Source organism: Scomber scombrus, chromosome 21 (assembly GCF_963691925.1).
Source record: "Scomber scombrus chromosome 21, fScoSco1.1, whole genome shotgun sequence".
NCBI lineage: Eukaryota > Metazoa > Chordata > Actinopteri > Scombriformes > Scombridae > Scomber > Scomber scombrus.
In genome coordinates, this window is record NC_084990.1 from 23,584,967 (window position 1) to 23,606,596 (window position 21,630).

The 21,630-nt window shown below is 39.8% G+C and overlaps 2 protein-coding genes across 2 annotated transcripts in view; both read right to left on the reverse strand.

The window, feature by feature from the left end:
- Window positions 1-21,630, reverse strand: part of LOC134003428 (peroxiredoxin-like 2A) — a 283,623-nt gene that overhangs the window by 63,347 nt on the left and 198,646 nt on the right. The gene's annotated exons all lie outside the window — the stretch shown is intronic.
- Window positions 1,835-21,349, reverse strand: LOC134003405 (nuclear distribution protein nudE-like 1-B). The gene is made up of 9 exons (XM_062442605.1): window positions 21,278-21,349; window positions 14,464-14,560; window positions 10,163-10,316; window positions 6,426-6,574; window positions 5,897-6,033; window positions 5,511-5,684; window positions 4,644-4,738; window positions 4,374-4,519; window positions 1,835-1,957 (listed from the first exon to the last, which is right to left on the reverse strand). The coding sequence occupies exons 2-9, from the start codon at window positions 14,547-14,549 to the stop codon at window positions 1,861-1,863; spliced, it is 1,038 nt and encodes a 345-aa protein (XP_062298589.1). The 5' UTR covers window positions 14,550-14,560; window positions 21,278-21,349; the 3' UTR covers window positions 1,835-1,860.

Here is a 21,630-nt window from a genome sequence, read left to right on the forward strand (position 1 = left end):
TTACTTTGGAAATGTAATAGGTTACAGATTACTAGTTACTCTATTTAAAATGTAATAAGTAATGTAACTATTTCAATAACTTAATCAGAGTAATGTAACTTATTACATTTGATGACTTTTCTAATTTTGTAACCAGTGTTTTCAGCTGTTAGGGTAAATGTTCCCATTAAGCACCAAAATCTAAGTTCAGCTGTTTTTCATGGATACTGACATGATTTATAAGGGAGATCATTTCTTATAAAGCAACATTTATCTCTCATTTGAAAATGTATTCATTAGTTCATGTAGATTTTAGAATATAAAATAAAGATATTTGATGAATAAAGTGGGTTTAATTGGTACTGTGACTCCATTTAAGCCCATGTGTCCTCCAAATAAGCCCACATCATGATGTATTTACTAAATAAAAAATAAATACTGATTTCAAAGAATTACAAACAGCAATATATGTATTCAGTAACATGTTAAATATTAAAAAATGAGGAAAAAACCCTCCTGAGTAAAATCTTAAAGGTCTGACTTCAGATGTAACCTCCTTTGTAATCATCAAACATTTTCATCAGTAACTAATTTAATGACACATTTTTTCATTCCACATTCTTCCCCTTATCAGATATAAGAATATACTGAAAATATAACAATATAACGGTAGCAGGTTTAATTTGAATTTGAAGAACTAGTCAAACATTACAAAAGTAATAGATGAAGTATAATTATATATTTTATTAAAACATGCCATAAAAGAAAAATCTACCAACAATAACAGTCAATATTGCACTTGAATGAAAATGAAAGAAAAAAAAGATTAAGTTCACACCAGATCAAAGTGTTTACTGAAAAGTATACAGTACTAAAAATGTTAGTTATCTGAAATAAAAAAAGCCGCTTCCAGCAGGATAAAATAATTTGAAATAATGCTGGTTAACTGGTCTGAACACTACGACAGCACCAATTAATTATGCCATCTATAAATAACGATCAATATGACCAATACTGTACACATCATGTCACATAGTTCAGAAGACAGATGGTCTGTTAGACTCACTACAATGACACAAAGACTCCCTTTAACACCAGAACAGGAAGATCACTCGAGTCCTCGCCTGGACATCAGATAGTATGTTTTAAACATTGTCCAGTGAAGCTCATATGGTGAAACATTTTGAAACATCAATAATTAATGGAGACAAAAAACCATGTGGCACACAATTATTCAGGACATCCGCACATGTGTCAAACCATTAAAACCTTTTTTTTCTTTTTATCTCCATTCATGATTTTTTTTGTAGATGTGAGTGCACTCAACTGATGTTTTAATTGAAGTTATTGCTTTAGAAATAGTGAAAAAAGCAGTTTAAATTGTAAATTGTGTGCTCAAAAATACCAACAATAACAAAAATAATATTTAAATTGCATATTATTTCTCTTTTTTCTTTTAAATGATAAGGTGCACTCAGTAACTATTTCACAAATCAAAGGATCATTTTAAGTATGTGTGTGTGTGTCAAAGTAGAGATGGCTGTTATCATCTTTATACAAGCCAGTGAGTAAACAGCGTATACAGTAACACATAAAATATACATACATGGACACGTATAATTACAGCAGGAACGAAGCACAAAGAGTCGAGTCGGAGCAACGGGCACAGAGAGAGAGAGTGAGAGTGAGAGAGAGAGAGAGAGAGAGAGAGAGAGAGAGAGAGAGAGAGAGAGAGAGAGAGAGAGAGAGAGAGAAGGTAACAGTACATTAATTTACAGTGTTTGTCATGTGTGTTGCATCGTTGTTTGAGCCTCCTGATGTGAGTTTCTGTTGCGGGACGGATGTGTTGGGTTGGGGTAAGTGTGTGTGGGGGGGTTACCGTCACACAGTGAGGGGCACTAAACCGGGGGAGGAGGCAGTAGGAGCAACGGTGATGGCTGTCAGGGTACCAGTTTCCAGTCCGTTTACTTTCCTGCTGCTGAAAAAACATAAAAACAAGAGACCGACATCAACCCAGGAAGGTCAGAACATTGGATGGATTAATCATGACACCAGAACCAAAGGCCAACGAACCCATTAGGATCATAACCTGTACTGGATTAATTTAAGATTGTTGTGTTTTCAACCCTGCGCTCTCATATGGGAACATTATATTTTGGGTTTGCTTCAAAGTAAAAAATTGGACAAATCATCAGATAAACCTTTCATGTCCGACTCTCAGTTTGGCATCAGCTTCAGTATTTATGATCATCACTGTCACATCTCCTCAGACACACTGACACTTTCCAATAGCTGCTGCCAACACAGCACAAAGCTGGCTGACCTGAGCAGCAGCAGGTCACGCTGTCATTCTGTCCTCATTATCTACTCAAACTGTCTCCGTCTCACACACCGGGGGGCGCTACAGCTGCTAGACATATGACATATGCATGTGCTGCCAAAAATAGAGTTTTATCTCCGAAACTGGGAACGAAAATTGAGGGTTAGCCTGACTGGTTGAACTGCTTTCTTTTGTGGGTCATAGCTGAACTATGATCAGTATTTGCTGTTTGGCTTAGGCCTGAGTCACGTCTCTTGGAAGCTCCTTTCAGTCAACAAAGATTACTTAAATAGAAGTCAGTGAAATGTAAATAGCAGAAAGAAAAATGCTCGAGAGGAGATAATGATGTGAGATCAAATAGCTTTTTCAAACATGAACCCGCCTGCCCTGAAAGCAGATGCCCTTGTGTTTCAATATCTGCCTCTTTATTCTCTCTCACACAGCAGAAACACAATACACTGTCACATCAGTCCCTGCTCTCACCACCAGCCTTACATAATGAGCAACTGCTGTCAACACAATAGACAGGACAGAGACACAGCAGCCCGAGCAACACCTTTGTCATTAAATATGACTGACAGTTAAAAGAGCAACCCCAAGAATGAACTGATCCTAACAATAAGTATTGTCTGTGTCTGTATCTGAGCCTGATATATCTCATTCCAGTGTGCCACAGAGCTCTAAAACCATGCTTTCAGCTCTGTGAGGACATTATCATTCATTTGGAGTCATGTTTCTGTCCACCTGCTGAATGTAAGTCCTATAGTCACTCTCTTTTAGCTCTGTTTTTGTTCTCCACGATCTCCTGAGGGAAATATCTGGCTCGTTAGCTGCTAAATGCTCCACTATGTTCACCAGCTCGTCTACAGTGTTCAGAGGGACAGCTAAACAATGAGCTGAAACTCACTAGAAATCTCTGTAAAGCCTAGGGGAGCTGCAGAGTCGCCACTGCTTTACAGACTCACCCAATTTCATGACAACCCACCAAGCTCTACAGACATTTAACTGGAAAATACAAATGTATAAAAAGCACTATGGGAAAAGTGAAAGGATAACCGATGTCATTAGGATTCATCATCTGGAGACCATGAATAAATGTGCTATATTTCGTGGCAATCCATCCAGGAGTCCCAGAAATATTTTAGATATTTCTTGCATCCCTAAAATCGCGCTGCTAGTATGGCTAAAACTATAGATATCTTGGAGCCTGAGCCTTTTTTAACAAGATATTTATTAGGACAGCTGTGGCTCAGGAGGTAGACTGGGTGGTACACTAATCAGAAGCTCCTCCTGCTGGCACATGTGTCCTGAAGGCTGTGTGAAAGGGTGAATGTTTGAGCGGATGGAAGTCAAGAAAGGCACTATATAGATGCAGTCCATGACCCAAAAAGATTGAAGTCTTCAGAAGAAATGAACTAAAGTGCAGTCATGTGCTGCAGACAGTGTAGGAAAGAACAAAACATACTCAGAGACAGACTAATACGATGACAGACAGTAAATTGCCCCAAGCTCATTGTTAACAGCAGTTTCACTTTTCACTACCTCATTTTTATTCCCACAAATAACAGCACTTGATGTTAATTAAAATTAATGATAAGATCTACTGCCAAGACAAACAACTCACACTCATACATAGGCACGAAACACATCTATGACGTTAGATTAGAGTCTAAAAGGAAAGAGGAAAATTCCAGTACGGTTATGTCACCACCACCACCTCCACCTCCACCCTTGAATAGTTAGTGGTGAGGTCATAAAGCTCACAATCATGGTTATTTCTATGGTACGAGCTCTACAGGGGGAAAAAAGAGCAGCATGCATACACCCCACCACACTCAGATAACAGGCGGAGGAGCTACGATTACCCAAAATCAATGCAGGGAATGTGACCATCTCCGTCCTGCTGGGAAAAAATGCACACAGGTCTCAGATACCTTAGTCATCCATTGCATCATCTTTGACCGATAAGACATCTTGTAAACATATCTGACAGGAATTAGCTATCACTGCACACTGACTGAGAGATGAAACATGTAGCGAAAGCAGATTAGTGTGTGTTTAGTGTTTCACTCACGCTTTATCAAAATATGATGTGTGGAATGACTGTGAGTAGTTGGCTGTGTTTGCGTTGAGGATGTTGCTGTTCTCCAGAGCGTAAGCCTTCCTGGCCTTCTGGTCCTTGGCAAAGTTCCTGCAAGCGGCAAGCTTCGACTCCAGAGCCTGAAGAGAGATATAAAAACAGAAGATGATACTCTCCTTCACACTGGAAATACAGGGGACTTTCTATACGGGAATCTGGATGAGAAAAGGACATCTGACACTGATTGAACTCAGAGTGACTCACCCCGACTTTCCGGAGTAAATCACTGACGATGTTGAGGGCTGATATTCTTGCAGAGGGAGTTAATGGTGAGTTGCCGCCGTAGCCGTTTGAAAGCACTGAACAGAAGAGGGTAAATGGAAAAGATGAATCAGCTGATGATGTTTTTATTGCGTTAATCAATCCATCCCTAGAGCCACTAGCAGGGATAGAAATACACACTTACATTCCTCGCTGTTCTGTCAAAATGTGCATTATAAGAACTGGATATTAGACTCAAAGATTCATAAAAATTCGGTATCTGGAGCATAAGCTAGAAAGGTCTTCTTGATTTTTTAGGGTTTGGTTCTGGTTTGCATGCCCTACTGCTCACAGACTTTGCATTGGAATAACTTCACAAACCTTAAAATAGCTTTTCTAGCAAATCCAAAACCGTCATGGCTTAAAAATTAATAATCCAAAGAGTAATAAGTTGGTGTTGTTTATAGTTTGTGGTGTCCTTTTTAATAGTTTTTACAGACTTCTGTTTCATGATGAAGATTTTGTTTTTGTTGCACTACCACACGTGGCCACTGGGGGGAGATTGGCAAAAGACTGAATCCAGCTCCCCTAATACAGCCTTGCTTTCTATTCTGAACCATCTACTTGTCTTCCTGGAATTGGATTTGTTTTATACCACACCCTACCCATGAAAACCAGAACATTCTTTCCTTTTAAATATTACTTTTCCCTCTCTTGATGTGTCCATACATGAAAAAAAACAAACCCACAGCAGACTGCAGGGCAATTTAACAACAAACATCTCAGATATACGAGTTTATACATGCATGCTGAAAAGAAAAGAAAAACCAAAAAAAAAAAAGCCTGCAAGCGAAGACAGGCTGCACCTACCTGTTGGGTTGGCAAAGGCGTTGTCCAGACCTGTGCTCAGTGGGGTAGCAGGTAGAGAGAGAGAGGCCTGCACAGCGGTGTCCATCTTCTCATTGTCCTGTGTGGGCGAACTGGGAGCGGACATCCTGGATACATCTGTCTGTCTTTCACGAACAGCAAGCTCCTGCCGTAAGTCTGCAAAATATAAAAAATAAAAGTGATTAAAAAAGAAGAGTGATCAGCTTAGGGCACAAAGAAATTCCTGCAAGTATGTGAGAAAGTAGATTGACACAGTTTAGATAAGGGGGGAGGGGTGGGGGGGGGGGGGTTGCAGCAGTTGTATGTTAATGAGCTTGGAGCGGTGAGTGGCAGTTTAGCTCATTAGTAAAAATCTGATCAATAATCACCTCTGGCTTCATCCTTTAATCTTTGCACAGAGCACAGAAGCGACTCCTTCTCATCCAGCTCGCTCTCCAGGAAGGCGTTCCTCTCGATGGCCTGGTTCAGACGTTGCTCGAAGTTCTCCAGAGACACGATAGTAGCTCTGAAGAAGAAATGAAGGACGCAAACATTGATAGAAAAATGGGCATTTCAATCAACATGTAGACAATTAAAATGTGGTTGCCCTTCTTTGAGTCTTATCTATTCAAGTAAGAGATCAATATATCAAGGTTGTGCAAGAGCAGCATTGATTTTAATTAAATTGGAGCCAGCAATCGATTGCATTTGAGGCATTTGTTAATTGTAACAATGACTTCTAATTGCATCTCTGGCAAATTTTCGTATAGATTAAATAGTGATAATAAGTAGCAGCACTAATGGGAAAAAATAGCATGAGGTCAAGGTGTTGTGTGGAAGGTAAAAGAGCTTTCATCATAAGCTGCTCAGGAATATTTTAAATTTTTAGCTTACTGAACGTTAAAAGCAGATATAAACCTTTTGGCTCTCTCCAAGTCGTCGTTGGACTGTTCGAGCTCTCGGACATATTTGTGGAGCTGATCCTTGATGCTGCGTGTTTGTCCGAGGTCGTCCTCCAGCATGGAGATCTGTTTGTAGCTCTGAGAATACTGCTGCTCCAGTTTGTCCTGAAGGGCAAGACGGGACAGGATAATGATCACATTTCATGTAAAACCAGAAACCCATTTACCAGCTTCTGCCGCTCGCCAGTTAGATCTTTATCATCCATTTTTCAGCATTCCCCTCATTTCCTCCTCTCCTCCTCTCCGTGAGCTTCGGGAGGTGAAGTATGACCTATATATCCTCCAGCTCTGGGACAATCCCACCGATAAATACCGTCGGGCCTGTCTGTATGTCTGACCTATATCTGCTGTTACTATAGTGTCTGCAGCCAGCCACACGTGAACCAGACTTCCCTCTGTTTACTCCCTGAATCTTATTCAGCACATCACCGCAACAGTGAATATGGAGCAGTTTAGATATAAAGGGGTCAGTGAAAAATAAGGGTTGGCAAGCTGAGTAATTCAAAAATATGTTAAAAATAGTTTTAAAAGCAGCATCAGGTTTGTTAAAATGTACATTTAGTATTTTTGTTGGTTTTATGTCATTTGAAATGACATTTGCACCATTTTTTTTAACCAAAAGTAAGATTGCATTGAAAATGTCAAATGGTGTAACCACAAAAGAATGATACATATTACATATTTTATCACCTACAGTGTATTTAAGTGGACTTATACTAATAATGACTTCATTTAAAACATGTAAATGTTTCCTGATCTCCATGGTTACCAGAGTAAATGTAATATTTAGAACAATTGTATTCCATTACCTTTATTTAATATAAAGTTATAATGTAAGATCATGCCAAACTAGTTGATATGGTGTTTTATTGACAATTTACTGTTTTTAAGCAAGTTGAATTATTTGGTACAAAGTTTTTATGGTTACACCACTTAGACATTTTTGCCATAATCCTCTAATATATTCTCTCAAAATGGATTAAAAGCAGAAATTTGATGCTGGGTCCACAAAAAAAGAATGTGTGCAAGTTATTCATACGTTTATTTTCACATTTTAACCCTTTAAATTTAAACTAAACCACATGGAAACAAAAAAAACGTTGATTCAGCTGATTCAAAATGCTGCTGCAGAGTCCTTACTAAGACCAAGAAAGTGGATCATATCACTCCATTACTCAGATCATCACACTGGCTTCCTGTCTGTCAAAGAACAGGAATAGTTTTGTATTATAAAGAGCAGAAATGCCTCCCTTAAAGCCTGCAGTGCTCTGAAAACAACCTATTGAAGTGTTAAATGTTCTGTTTGTTTGGACAAAACAAAACCTGACAGACGACCTGGCGCACACAGCTCATTCCCAGCTGGTGACTTTACTCACCCGGCCGGAAACAGGCACGGAAAAAAGTGCCACCTGCCTTTAGATAATTATGGAGCGAGAATTGGAACGAGAGATGTGACCTGATGCATTATTTATAAGAATGAATGAAGATCAGCTGCATCGGTGTACAGCCCATGAAGGACAGAGCAGGTGTTTGGTTTTGATAAGTGCTGAAACTGGAAAAGAGACGCGTACCTCAGCACCTCCTGAAGTGAGATTACCATTTAGATAGCACATGGACTCCTGAACTATTTCATCTCCAGCATTTTACTCCACACTGAGGCCGATAAATCATCGTCTGACATCGGCCTCCGACAATCACAGCCCGACCAGAAATGACAGTGTGATGTTCTTCCAGAGGCCAACCTTTGATTTTCTTGTGCAGAGGATGTAGGTTTTTATTACTAGCCCGTATACTGAAGGTTTAATCTCAATATGGCTGTGACCTCAGGACGAAGCTGCAGCCTCACCAGAATAAAAAACACAAGTGCATCGAGGGCAGCAGCAGCTGTTACAGCCTGACTTCACTCCCAAGAGACTGCACTCAAGGACGAATGATGATATAAGATGGCTATGATGAAAAAAAAGCATCAAATATTTATCATATGGGTATACACAGAGATGTACTGTACTTACTCAGGTCAGAGATTGATGTATTGATAAGATTACATACATATAAATAATGCTGGTCTCATCATAAATCCACATTCACAGACAAGTCTTAACCCTCCTGTTGTCCTCGAGTCAAGGAAGGAAGAGAGGAAGAGGGAAGGAAAGGAGGGACGAAGGAAGGAATGGAGGAAGAAGGAAGTAAAGAGGAAGGGAGGAAGGAAGAAGGAAGGAAAGGAGGGAGGAAGGAAGAAAGGGAGGAAAGGAAAGAAGGAAGGGAGGAAGGAAGGAAGGAAGGAAGGAAGGAAAGGAAAGAAGGAAGGTAGGTAGGAGGGAGGGAGGAAAGAAGGATAGAGGAAAGAAGGAAGGGAGGGTGAGGAAAGAAAGAGAGAAGGAGGGAGGGAGGAAGGAAGGAAAGGAAAGAAGGAAGGGAGGAAGGAAAGGAAGAAGGAAGGTAAGAGGGAGGGAGGAAAGAAAGAAGGAGGGAGGGAGGGAGAAAGGGAAAGAGGAAGATTGAAAAGAAGGGAAGAAGGACAGAGGAAATAGGAAGGGGGAAGGTAGGGGGAGGAAAGAAAGAGAGAAAGAGGGAGGAAAGAAGGAAGGAATGAAAGGAAGGAAGGAAGGAAGGAAGGAAGGACAGAAGGAAGGAAAAAAGGGGGAGGGAGGAAGGACAGACGGAAGGGACCCGGGAGGACGACACAAAGATTAATCTTCTAATCAAGTCAGGATGTTTTAACTGAGAAGTGAGGACCTCCACTTTAAAAGGTAAGATCATATTATACTTCAGTTCTTTGATCTATTTCCCCCATTCACAAAATAGTTGATACATATATTTCTATTTTTTCATTTTAAAATCCATGCAACAACAACATCAAACTCAGGTATATTGTACAATATTGTTACTATATTTTTTACTACTATTGTTTTTTTTTTTATTGCTTTTGTTCCTACTTCTCATTGATTGTTCTGTATTCTTTGTATGGATGCTCTTCCCATTTTTGCTATCCACTTGCTGCTGCAATAATGTATGGAAAGAGATTGTAGATGTGTTTCATATATAAATAAAAGAGTTTTCATCCCTTAAAACTTTTTCCTCTGAATAGATTTTCTTAACCTTCGTGTCGTCCTCCCGGGTTAAATTTACCCCGTCTGTTTTGACTGTTCCTTCTTTCCTCCCTTCCTTCCTTCGTCTGTCCTTCCTCCCTCCCTCTTGCTCTCTTTCTTTCCTCCCTTCATCCCCCTTTCTTCCTTCCTCCCTCCTTCTCTCTTTATTTCCTCCCCCCTACCTTCCTCCCTTCCTTCTTTCCTCTGTCCTTCTTTCCTTCCTTCCTCCCTTCCTCTTTTCCTTTCTCCCTCCCCCTTCCTTCCTTATTTCCTCTGTCCTTCCTTCCTTCCTTTCCTTCCTTTCCTTCCTTCCCTTCCTTCCTCCCTCCCTCCTTTCCTTCCTCCCTTCCTTCCTCCCTCCTTTCCTTCCTCCCTTCCATCCTTCCTTCCTTGACTCGAGGACAACAGGAAGGTTAAGTAGTCAATCAGGTGAGATGCACAGTCGGACACGAAATTAACTACAGCTAATAAGAATAATGTCTTTATCAGATAGCACTGCTTTTTCACTAATACTATGTAAAGTGTCAACCTGAGCTGTTAAAACCACTTTCAGTATTGCAGATCATTTATCTTTCTTACTCTTTCAACAAACTCCTTCCGTTACCTTGAATGTTTCGACGTCATTCTTCAGTCTTTGGTTCTCAGACTGCAGGTCTTTCATACGATGCTCGGCCTGACTCAGCTGTGCTTCCAGCTCGGCCTCCAGCTCCCTGCTTCCCTCCTGAAACTCCAGCAGCTCCTCTTGAGCCTCCTCGCAGCTGCGGGCAGACAGAGAAGAGATGGCGTTAAACAAGTCGAGACAGAAAGAGGTCAGTATGCAACCGGCCTGGTTGAGACACGGCAGGTGGTTGCATCAAAACAGTAAAAAACAAATTTTTTATCTTTATGTCACTTCAGTCTGTCACTGGAGCAAAGAGCCAAAATGAAATCTCTCTTATACTCTTTTGATACTCCACCTTCTTTCCTCCCTTCTGTCCTTCCTCCCTCCCTCCTTCTCTCTTTCTTTCCTTCCTCTCTCTTTCCTTTCTTCCTTCCTTCTTTCCTTCCTCCATCCCCCTTTCTTCCTTCCTTCTGTCCTTCCTTACTCCCTCCCTCCTTCTTTCCTTCCCTCCTTCTTTCCTTCATTCGTTCGTTCCTTCCTCCCTCCCTCCTTCCTTCTTTCCTTCCCTCCTTCTTTCCTTCATTCGTTCCTTCCTTCCTCCCTTCCTTCTTTCCTCCCTCCCTCCTTCTCTCTTTCTTTCCTCCCCATTACCTTCCTTCTTTCCTCTGGCCTTCTTTCCTTCCTTCCTCTTTTCCTTTCTCCCTCCCTCCCTCCTACCTTCCTTCCTTCCCTTCCTTACTTCCATCCTTCTTCCTTTCCTTCCTTCCTTCCCCCCCTCCTTTCCTCATCCCTTCCTTCCTCCCTCCCTCCTTTCCATCCTCCCTACCTCCTTTCCTTAATTCTTCCTCCCTTCCTCCTTTCCATCCTCCCTACCTCCTTTCCTTAATTCTTCCTCCCTTCCTCCTTTCCATCCTCCCTACCTCCTTTCCTCCCTTCCTTCCTTGACTCGAGGACAACAGGAAGGTTAAAAACAGCAACACACAAACATTATATATGACCAGCTTTTCCTTTACAGCTTTCCTCCCGGAAGTGGCGATTATGTAAGAGAGTCTGCTGATATGGCCATGGACAGACACAGATGGACACACACACACACACACACACACACACACACACACACACACACACACACACACACACACACACACACACACACACACACACACACACACACACACACACACACACACACACACACACACACACACACACACACACACACACACACACACACACACACACACACACACACACACACACACACACAAACACACACACACACACACACACACACCCAAAGGCTTTCTATAAATGGCAACTGGAATAACCGTCATGTGACCTGAAAGGGCCCAAGGTAGCCGTAGAGCCAGGAAAATGCATTTACAAACGCTTGTGTTGAGCCAGACCGAAGCAGGCTTTGAGCTGGTTTGACTTGGAAATGATCCACCGTCACTGATTTGGATGCTGGTGCTTCCTCTCCACAGTTATTAGCCTGCATTTAAAATACTCCAGTGCATCTGAATGACTAGTGTAGGAGAGAGAGGGAGTCAATCCTAAAGCAGGCAGAACATTTAATGCCACTAGTGTAAAATCTGTGGGGGGGGGGGGGGGGGGGTTTCCATCCGATTTGACTGTTATCAGCTTTTAATGTCTCTTTTTTTAATCTGCTTTTAATGTTTGATTGTTTTGTTGTTTTCCTTTATTGTGTTTTTTCTATTTAGTTTCTTCTTCTCTGCATTGCTTTTATTGATTGTGTTTTTATATTCTGTTTGGTTTTATAGTTTCAATTCGGTAAAGCGTCTTTGAGTATTGTTATATTGTAAAATAAAGGTATTATCATTATTATTAAAGGGCCGATTGTGTTATAAGTTAATGCACAAGGCTTTTAAATCAGTTGCTGCTCTGTTTTTAATGGCTTGCAAAATTAAAGTGATTGAAACTCCTAAAACAACAAAATCTTTACGTCTTATTTAAACGTCAAATAATTGTTTTTGCACCACTAGGGGGCAGCAGACACGTAAAAAGAAGACAAAATTAACATATAATAAGATTTTGAGTTAATATGTTAAACTTTACACATCCAGCACTTGCGGAAATCCAATATTCAGTCTTTTTTAGCTTTGTTTTTTGCTCTCTAACCAACTTCCTGAAGGATATATCTGACTCTTTAGCTGCTAAATGCTCCACTTTGTTCACCAGCTACTCTATAAATAACTGTGTGTGTTTGCTGTTTGGTGCTGAGCAGATACAGCTGCTTTTGAGAGCCGATTCATTGAAGTTAGCTGCCAAAGACGACATTAAGAAAGCTGTGAAAGTAAAGCAGTAAAACAGTAAAGTTGTGAGTCATAAACTGAAACAAATGAGCTGAAATATGCATTAAAAAAAAGCTTTTAAATTCATATTAAACAATCATTTCATCCATTGTTATCATAAGATATTGGATTATTTTAATATTAACTGCTTCAGCATTAAAATAAGACTAATTTTCTATCAGCAAAGTATTAAAAAAAAGAGAAAGTTCCTCCATCAGATAGCACACATGCAAAGAGAATAGAGGCAGCATTGACTTTTTAAAGGAAGCTCATTGTTTTGAGGTCTTTACATAACTGGGTGTAAACCGGAGCTGGTTTCCTTTGATACTGAGGCTGTGAGACTCCAATCAGCTGTTCTGATAAGATGTCAGCAGGATACGGCTAATTATAGTATACCCCCTTATGTTATTATAATAAAGAGTAAATCACCATTACATAAACCCATTTAAAAAAAAGACAGGAGGACAAAAGAGACATAAGAGCCTTTTATGTTTAATGTGAAATAGGAGCTGTCGCCGGTGGGTGAGAAGGGAAAGGGAGACACATAAGACTTGTCTAAAAAGTGACACTGGATATGTCGACGCTGTGTTTTTTTAATTCAAAGAGTGACAGAGATAGCAGGTGAAGCATTCCTGAGCCGTCGTTCCCACAGACACAAAAGAGATCTGTGAGTTAGACCTAGTTAACTGAGAGGAACCGCAACTCCACACTTCCCCCTTTCATTGACTATTCTAATGCATTATGTAATGATCAGCGTTAGTGATTACAAAGGAGGTTACATCTGAAGTCAGACCTTTAAGATTTTGCTCATTTTTTAATATTTAACATGTTACTGAATACATATATTGCTGTTTTTAATTCTTTGAAATCAATATTTTTTTTATATATTTCGTAAATAAATCATGATGTGAGCTTATTGGGAGCACACATGAGCTTAAATGGAGTCACAGTACCAATTAACCTTTGTGTCGTCCTCCCGGGTCAAATTAACCCCGTCTGTTTTTTGACTGTTCCTTCTTTCCTCCCTTCCTCCCTTCCTTCCTTCCTTCCGTCTGTCCTTTCTTCCTCCCTCCTTCTCTCTTTCTTTCCTCCCTTCCTTCTTTCCTTCTTTCCTTCCTTCCTCCCTCCCTTATTCTCTCTTTCTTTCCTCCCCCTTCCTTCTTTCCTCCCCCCTTCCTTCCTCTCTTCCTTCTTTCCTCCTTCCCTCCTACCTTCCTTCCTTCCTTCTTTCCTCTGTCCTTTTTTCCTTCCTCTTTCCTCTCCTCCCTCCCTTCTACCTTCCTTCCTTATTTCCTCCACCCTTCCTCCCTTTCCTTCCTCCCTTCCTTCCTTGACTCGAGGACAACAGGAGGGTTAAGCTCATGCCAGACTTTTGACTTTTTTTTAATCAAATATCTTTATTTTATATTCCAACATCTACATGAACTAATGAATACATTTTCACATGAGAGATAAATGTTGCTTTATAAGAAATGATCTCCCTTATAAATCATGTCAGTATCCATGAAAAACAGCTGGACTTAGATTTTGGTGCTTAATGGGAACATTTACCCTAACAGCTGATCTTAGGTCTTAGGAAGGAAGGAAGGAGGGAAGGAAGGAAGGAAGGAAGGAAGGAAGGAAGGTAGGTAGGAAGGTAGGAAGGAAAGAAGGAAGGAAGGAAGGACAGATGGAGGGAACATTTACTCTAACAGCTGATCTTAGATCTTAGACCTCCAGAGAATAGGGAAGCTATTTTTATATCAGTACAGAAAACCAAAGTATTGTTCTCAATTTACCAATATGACCAAATGTGGACTAGATTCTTCTAGATCTGGGTGCAAAAAAGGATCGATTGCAGGTATCGTTTGATGGCTCTCTGGATGGTTTTAATGTAACTGATGAGATTAGTGTGGATATTGAAAGTACCCTATAAATAAAGACCTGAGCAGTAATGTCAGTAAGTTTAGTAAGTTGAGACTGCAGCAGAAACAACATGAGTCTGTTTCTTACCTTGTTTTGTACTTGAGTGAAAGACTCTTCCAGAAGTCAATTTCCTCGTCTTTTGAAGAGAATTTTGGTATCATATGCGTTTCCATTGCAAACAAATCTGGAGAGGAAGAAACAAGGAAACAAGCGTGATTACACCGTGATTAACCATCCTGTTGTACTCGAGTCAAGGAAGGAAGGGAGGAAGAAGGAAGGAAGGGAGAAAGGAAGGAAGGGAGGATGGAAGGGAGGGAGGAAGAAGGAAGGAAGAAAGGAAGGAAGGGAGGATGGAAGTGAGGGAGGAAGAAGGAAGGAGGAAGGAAAAAAGGAAGGAAGGGAGGGTGGAAGGAAGGATGGAAGGGAGGAAGAAGGAAGGAAGGAAGAAAGGAAGGAAGGGAGGATGGAAGGGAGGGAGGAAGAAGGAAGGAAGAAAGGAAGGAAGGGAGGATGGAAGGGAGGGAGGAAGAAGGAAGGAGGAAGGAAGGAAGGAAGAAAGGAAGTAAGGGAGGGAGGGAGGAAGAAGGAAGGAAAGGAGGAAGGAATGGAAGAAGAAGGAAGGAAAGGAGGGAGGAAGGAAGGAAGGAAGGAGGGATGGAAGGAGGGAAGGAAGGAAGGAAAGGAGGGAGGAAAGGAAATGAAAGAAGGAAGAGAGGAAGGTGGGGGGAGGAAAGAAAGAGAGGAGGTTGGGAGGAAGGAAAGGAAGGAAGGAAGGAAGGAAGGAAGGAAGGAAGGAAGGAAGGAAGGAAGGAAGGAAGGAAGGAAGAAAAGAAGGAGGGAGGGAGGAAGGAAGGAACAGTCAAAACAGACGGGATCAATTTGACCCGGGAGGACGACACGAAGGTTAAAAGAAAAAAGGGAAAATATAAAACAAAGAGGATTTAATCTGCTGAGAGAAGCTGATTAAAGTTTATCACAGAAAGAGGAAAAACTTGCTTTCTTTTGACTTCTCAGAGCTTTAATCTCTGAGTCTCTGGGTTTCTTAACAAGGCTGGAGAGACAACAACTAACATCAAGTGAGAAAACTTGACTTAGAAATTAATGATTTCAAACAGCAGCTGGGGATAATGAGCTGATAATTAAAAGCGTTCCCTCCGGACCGCCAGAAGCACCGAGGAGAGAAGAGAAGAGACATTAACTACACAGCTTCACATCCATGTTTCCTAAATGTGCTCCTACAGGAAAACACTGCATTTAATAATTCATACTTGTAGCTTTTACATTAATTTAAATAAATCTTAGACTGGCTTAAATCAGCACCCACTGGCCTTTTTAATGACACTTAACCTTCCTGTTTAAGCCTGGCTTTGTCTTTTTTTTATTCTATTTTTATTGTTAAAATGTTTTGTTCTACTGTATTTTGTTATTTTATTATTATTATTCTATAAGTTTTATCTTCTTATTGATTTTATTAATCTGTTTCTCTTTTTTTAACCTAGTTTTAGTCAATGCTTTTATTAAGACAGCTGCACAGCACACCAAACAGGAAAAAGACAGGAAATAAATAAATAATAAATAATAAATAATAAATAAATAAATAAATAAATAAATAAAATAAAATAAAAATAAAAAAATAAATAAATAAAATAAAACTTGAAATAATAATAATAATAATAATAACAATAATAATAATAATAATAATTATGCATATTGACAATACTTGACAGATAGAAAGATTAAATAACAATAATAAAGAAACAATTAATTATTTCTGGTTTTAATACATCAGATAAATATGTTGACTAATCTTTAAATTACTTTATAATTTTTAAACCTAGTTTTTAGTTTAGCTTTTATTAAACTTTATCTCTTTTATTTAAATTGTTACTTTTTTCTTTTTAATCTATTTTAACCTAGTTTTTTTAACTCTACCTTTTAATAAACCTTTTTTATTATCCTCTCTTATTTTTTATGTATTTATTATTTTTTATTTTCCCTTAGTTATAATACTTTATTTACATTTTCTAAACATTTATATCATTATTTTTTCTCTTGTCGTGCATTGGTCTCAGTTTTTTTTTCTTTATCATTTTTATTCCTTTTCTTCATGTCGTCACTTGTTCTGTCTCATTATCAGCTTATCAATCAGCTGTGAAGCACCTTTAACAACATTAACCTGAATGAAAGCTGCTATATAAATGAAGTTTGATTGATTTGATTGATTTAAAATGTCTAATTTGGTTAAAAAATGCTGCATAAATATCACTTTATTCAACATTAAGCTTTTATATTCAGCAGAATGACGCTAGCACTTTATTCCCACCTGCTCGGCTCACATACTGAGAGTAGAAACAGCACATTTTAAAGAAGAAGACACATTTCCCAGAAGTATAAATGTGGCCAGCAGCCTCATTCATCACACCGAGTTAAATCCCTGAAGTCTAAATGAGAGACTAGTAAATCTTTAGTAAAGCTGATGTCATATATTCGTCCCCATTAATGTTCTCCATCTGATTTAAGTAGGCTTCACACACAGAGACGCTCTGAGGCAGCAGCAGCGACACTATAAAACAAAACCATTTGACCCAAATCATGTCGGACAATGTCTTTTCTCTCGTGGGGGAAACAGGAGCTGCTTTCACTTCCTCTCTTTCCTCTCCTCTTTTATTGTTGGGAAACAAAAGTTAGGAGAAGAAAAGGATGTTTAACCTGTTTGAGCTTGTTTCCAGTCTTTATACAAAGCTACAGGTGATTTAACTTACTTTCATTCTGACTAGGAGAAAAAAAACATTTGGGATGAAAAGAGGAAGGGAGGAAGGAAGGAAGGAAGGAAGGAAGGAAAGAAGGAAGGAAGGAAGGAAGGAAGGAAGGAAGGAAGGAAGGAAGGAAGGAAGGAAGGAAGGAAGGAAGGAAGGAAGGAAGGAGGGATGGACAGAGGAAAGAAGGAAGGGATGAAGATAGGGGGGAGGAAAGAAAGAGAGGAGGTTGGGAAGAAGGGAGGAAGGAAAGGAAGGAAGGAAGGAAGGGAGGAGGGATGGAGGAAGGAAAGAAGGAAGGGAGGAAAGAGAGAGGAAGGAAAGAAAGATAGAAGGAGGAAGGAACGACAGACAGAAGGAAGGAAGGGAGGAAAGGAGGGAGGAAGGAAGGAAGGAGGGATGGAAGGAAGGAAAGGAGGGAGGAAAGGAAATGAAAGAAGGGACCATGTCTTTTCTCTCGTGGGGGAAACAGGAGCTGCTTTCACTTCCTCTCCTCTTTTATGTCTTCAGTTGAATTGTTGGGAAACAAAAGTTAGGAGAAGAAAAGGATGTTGAACCTGTTTGAGCTTGTTTCCAGTCGTTATATAAAGCTACAGGTGAGTTAACTTACTTTCATTCTGACTAGGAGAAAAAAAAAAACATTTGGGATGATTCATGCCCCAACTAATATGATTTAATCCGAGTCCTCGTTTCCCCGAATCTCTACAATCTTTAACTGAATGATTAATATAGAAAGTGATAGAATCATTGTGTTTTTGTTGTCTTCTTCTAGGGGAATAAAAGGATGTTGAACCTGTTTGAGCTTGTTTCCAGTCGTTATAAAAAGCTAAAAGGTAAATTAACAACCTGCAGGCAATGTAATTTCTCATTCAACTCTCAGCAAGTAAATTCATATTTCCCATAAAGCCTCATTTGTCCTCTATAGTTATCAGTCAGTGGTTGGTGGATGTTTTCTAAAATCTAAAATAAGTCTTTCCTAACTAACTTTCCTCTATAATTTGTCAGGAAACGAGGATTCACACAAAACGACACCTATGATGGCTGCTCTAGGCGGGTTTTATCTTTACTTTCGTTCTGACTAAGAGAAAAAAAACATTGGGAAAGATTCATGCCCCAACAAATATATCCTCGTCCTTGTTTCCCAGAATCTCTACAACAGAGCTTATTAAAGCAAAGATGAAACATAACGAAACAACGGAAACGTTTATGTGTAAAACATCAGGTTGAAATTACACAGAATGTCCCTTTAAAGAAGGACGTGTCAGATTTAGGGGGATGTACTGGCAGAAATATATGTTTTAATTGGTGTATAATCAACTAAGAATCATTGTGTTTTTGTTGCTTTAGAATGAGCCTTTATATATCTACATGTTTCTACAGTAGCCCAGAAGGGACAAACCAGAGAGCCATTGTAGATTCTCCTACACACTTGGAAATGCACAGTGAATCTCATCACTAGATGCCACTAAATCCTTCACACTGCTCCTTTAAGTACAAAAAGCGACTGAGAATATCAGAAAATACACTAAAATAAAGCTTCAACAATAAGTCGATTAATCAGTTAGTCAAGCGAAAGGCGATCAAAAAGAACTACTTCTAAAATGTGTTGATTTCTGCTTTTCTTTGTCTGATATGACTTAAATAATCTGTTTTGGACTAGTCAGACAAAATAAGCCAAATTAGGCTTTTTCACTGTTTAGTAGTAGTTCATTGACTGAATGTTGCTTTCTCACAACACGGAGAACAAAACAGACAAACTGTCAGCTCACAGTATAAAGATGCATATGCATGTCAATCTGTGCAAAGACTGAAATGTCCGTAAGTGGATTGAGAGGCAGGAATCGAGACGGTTCAGACGGATCACAGCACACTACAATGCAATGCAATACAGTATAGTCCAGTTTAATTAAATCCCAGTGAGACACTTCTCCTTCCTAATATGATCCATAAAGGTTCCCCACACCTTAAGAAACTTGGGGTGGGAAGTAGACAAAGTGTACCGAGTTTCTTCAACATAAAGACAGGAAACTATGTCATTCATCCATTCTTTTAACCCTCCTGTTGTCCTCGAGTCAAGGAAGGAAGGAGGGAAGGAGGGAAGGAAGGAAGGGAGGGAAGGAGGAAAGGAGGAAGGAAGGGAGGAGGGAGGAAGGAAGGAAGGAAGGAAAGAAGAAGGAAGGGAGGAAGAAGGAAGGAAAAGAGGGTGGAAGGAAGGATGGAAGGAAGGAAGGAAGGAAGGAAGGAAGGAGGGAGGAAGGAAAGGAGGGAGGAAGGAAGGAAGGCAGGAAAGGAGGAGGGAGGGAGGAAGGAATGAGGGAAGGAAGGAAGGAAGGAATGAAGGAAGGAAAGGAGGGAGGGAGGGAGGGAGGGAGGAAAGAAGGAAGGAAGGAAGGAAGGAAGAAAGGAAGGAAGGAAAGAAGGAAGGGAGGAAGAAGGAAGGAAAAGAGGGAGGAAGGAAGGAAGGGGAGGAAGAAGGAAGGGAGGAAGAAGGAAGGAAGGAAGGAAGGAAGGAAGGAAGGAAGGAAGGAAGGAAGGAAGGAAGGAAGGAAGGAAGGAAGGAAGAAGGAAGGAAGGTAGGAAGGAGGGAAGGAAAGAAGGAACAGTCAAAACAGACGGGGTCAATTTGACCCGGAAGGACGACACAAAGGTTAAAGCAGGGAAAGGAGACAGACTTCCACTCTCTCTGGATAACTCCCTTTTTTATCAATGACCACAGCGAACATGAGGGTTTGTTGTAAATGTAGAGAAACATCAGAGCAACGTAATATCACAGAAAGACCATCAGGGATTAACTGTGTGTTGTATATGTCACTACACAGCTTGTGAGTTTGGGGCAAGACCAGACAAGACGGTCTATAGTGTCTCATCATGTGACTCACACTTATCAGCAGGTTCAATGACTGAATGATTAATATAGAAAGTGATAATTAGTTGCAGCCCTGCTTAAATGCACTATGTTGAATTTGTGCATGTTCAATATCCTGTTGTCTTCTCCCAAAAGATGTTTTAAAGATACATAAAAAATACCATAAAATGACTCTTAACCCTTCTCCCTCATTAAATATTGGATATAAGATGCCTCCTGTGTATTTGTGTACTGGAGGATTCACATTTCCACATCACACTTGTATAATTTGGACCATGACTGACTTCTATAAGAGACTTTAAACTTGAGAGAAAAGTGCAGGAATAGTTCTGCATGAGAGAAAAAAACAACACGTGCTATTGCTTGGGCTCCACCACTGCAGGAAAGCAAAATAAGGTCAATGTTGTGTCTCCTGTCACAATACATAACGCTGACCTCTAACATGCATGTAGCAGAGGCACATGTGTTCACTTCACAGTCAATAAAAACCACACAGGAACAAGATAAATACAAACTGAATTCAAGCAGAAATCCTGTTAACCACACAGAGCCTCTATAGCTGCTCCCAGTGAGTCAGTTTCTATATGTCGCCTTGCAAAAAAAATGCATTATATGATACACTGAATAATTCAGCCTGAGATTATATTAAACCACCACAGCAAAGCCATAGCCAGCACACACACTGACAGCAGCAGAGAGTGGGCCTGAGATGCTTTATCAATCTACATTCCTGCACGTGCTTAATGTTATATGTAAATGTAAATGTGACGTTGGATTTAAATCATAAAAATGACTATATATGTGATTTATGTCGTTGCTCAGCATGTTTTTGGCAGTATAACACAAGATTGCACCATAAAATGTTGCTTATTTATAAATGCTGATCTTTAAAAGTATGCTTGGTTAATCTTTAAATCCCCAAGAGAAGCGAAAGTGACCCTGTTGAACATTGATACGCAAACATTCACAACCAGCAAGGAGCCACTATATTATTAGCTATTATATATAAAGATATAAGAATAAATGCACTGCAGTTATACTTCGAATTTAATAATTATAACATAATACAGGACTGAAAAAAATGACAGCACGATCAGCGACAGGAGGGGGGAAATAAATAAGACACATGATGCTGAGCTCAGCTGTCAAAACTGGGTGTGCAAATAATCCGGAGGGAAAAAAACGATCCTTTAAAAACAGCCAACGACACACTGCTTCTGCTGTTTAAATGTCGCTTTTATAATAAATGAAAATAAAGGAAATATAGTGAAATGGTTACCTGAACATCGCCTCCTGAATAGTGATGTTTATCAGTCCAATAAGCCCGCTGGTGTGAGCTGCTGAGGCCGATGCGTCTCCTCCCTCCGATGTCTGTCTGTCTGAGGAGCTCCAGTCCAGCTCAGCCTTTAAAGGAGAATACACCCTAAAAATGAATCTGTGGCTTTTAAAGGAGAATACACCCTAAATCTGAATCTGTGGCATTTAAAGGAGAATACACCCTAAATATGAATCTGTGCTTTTTAAAGGAGAATTCACCCTAAATATGAATCTGTACTTTTTAAAGGAGAATACACCCTAAAAATGAATCTGTGCTATTTAAAGGAGAATACACCCTAAATATGAATCTATGTT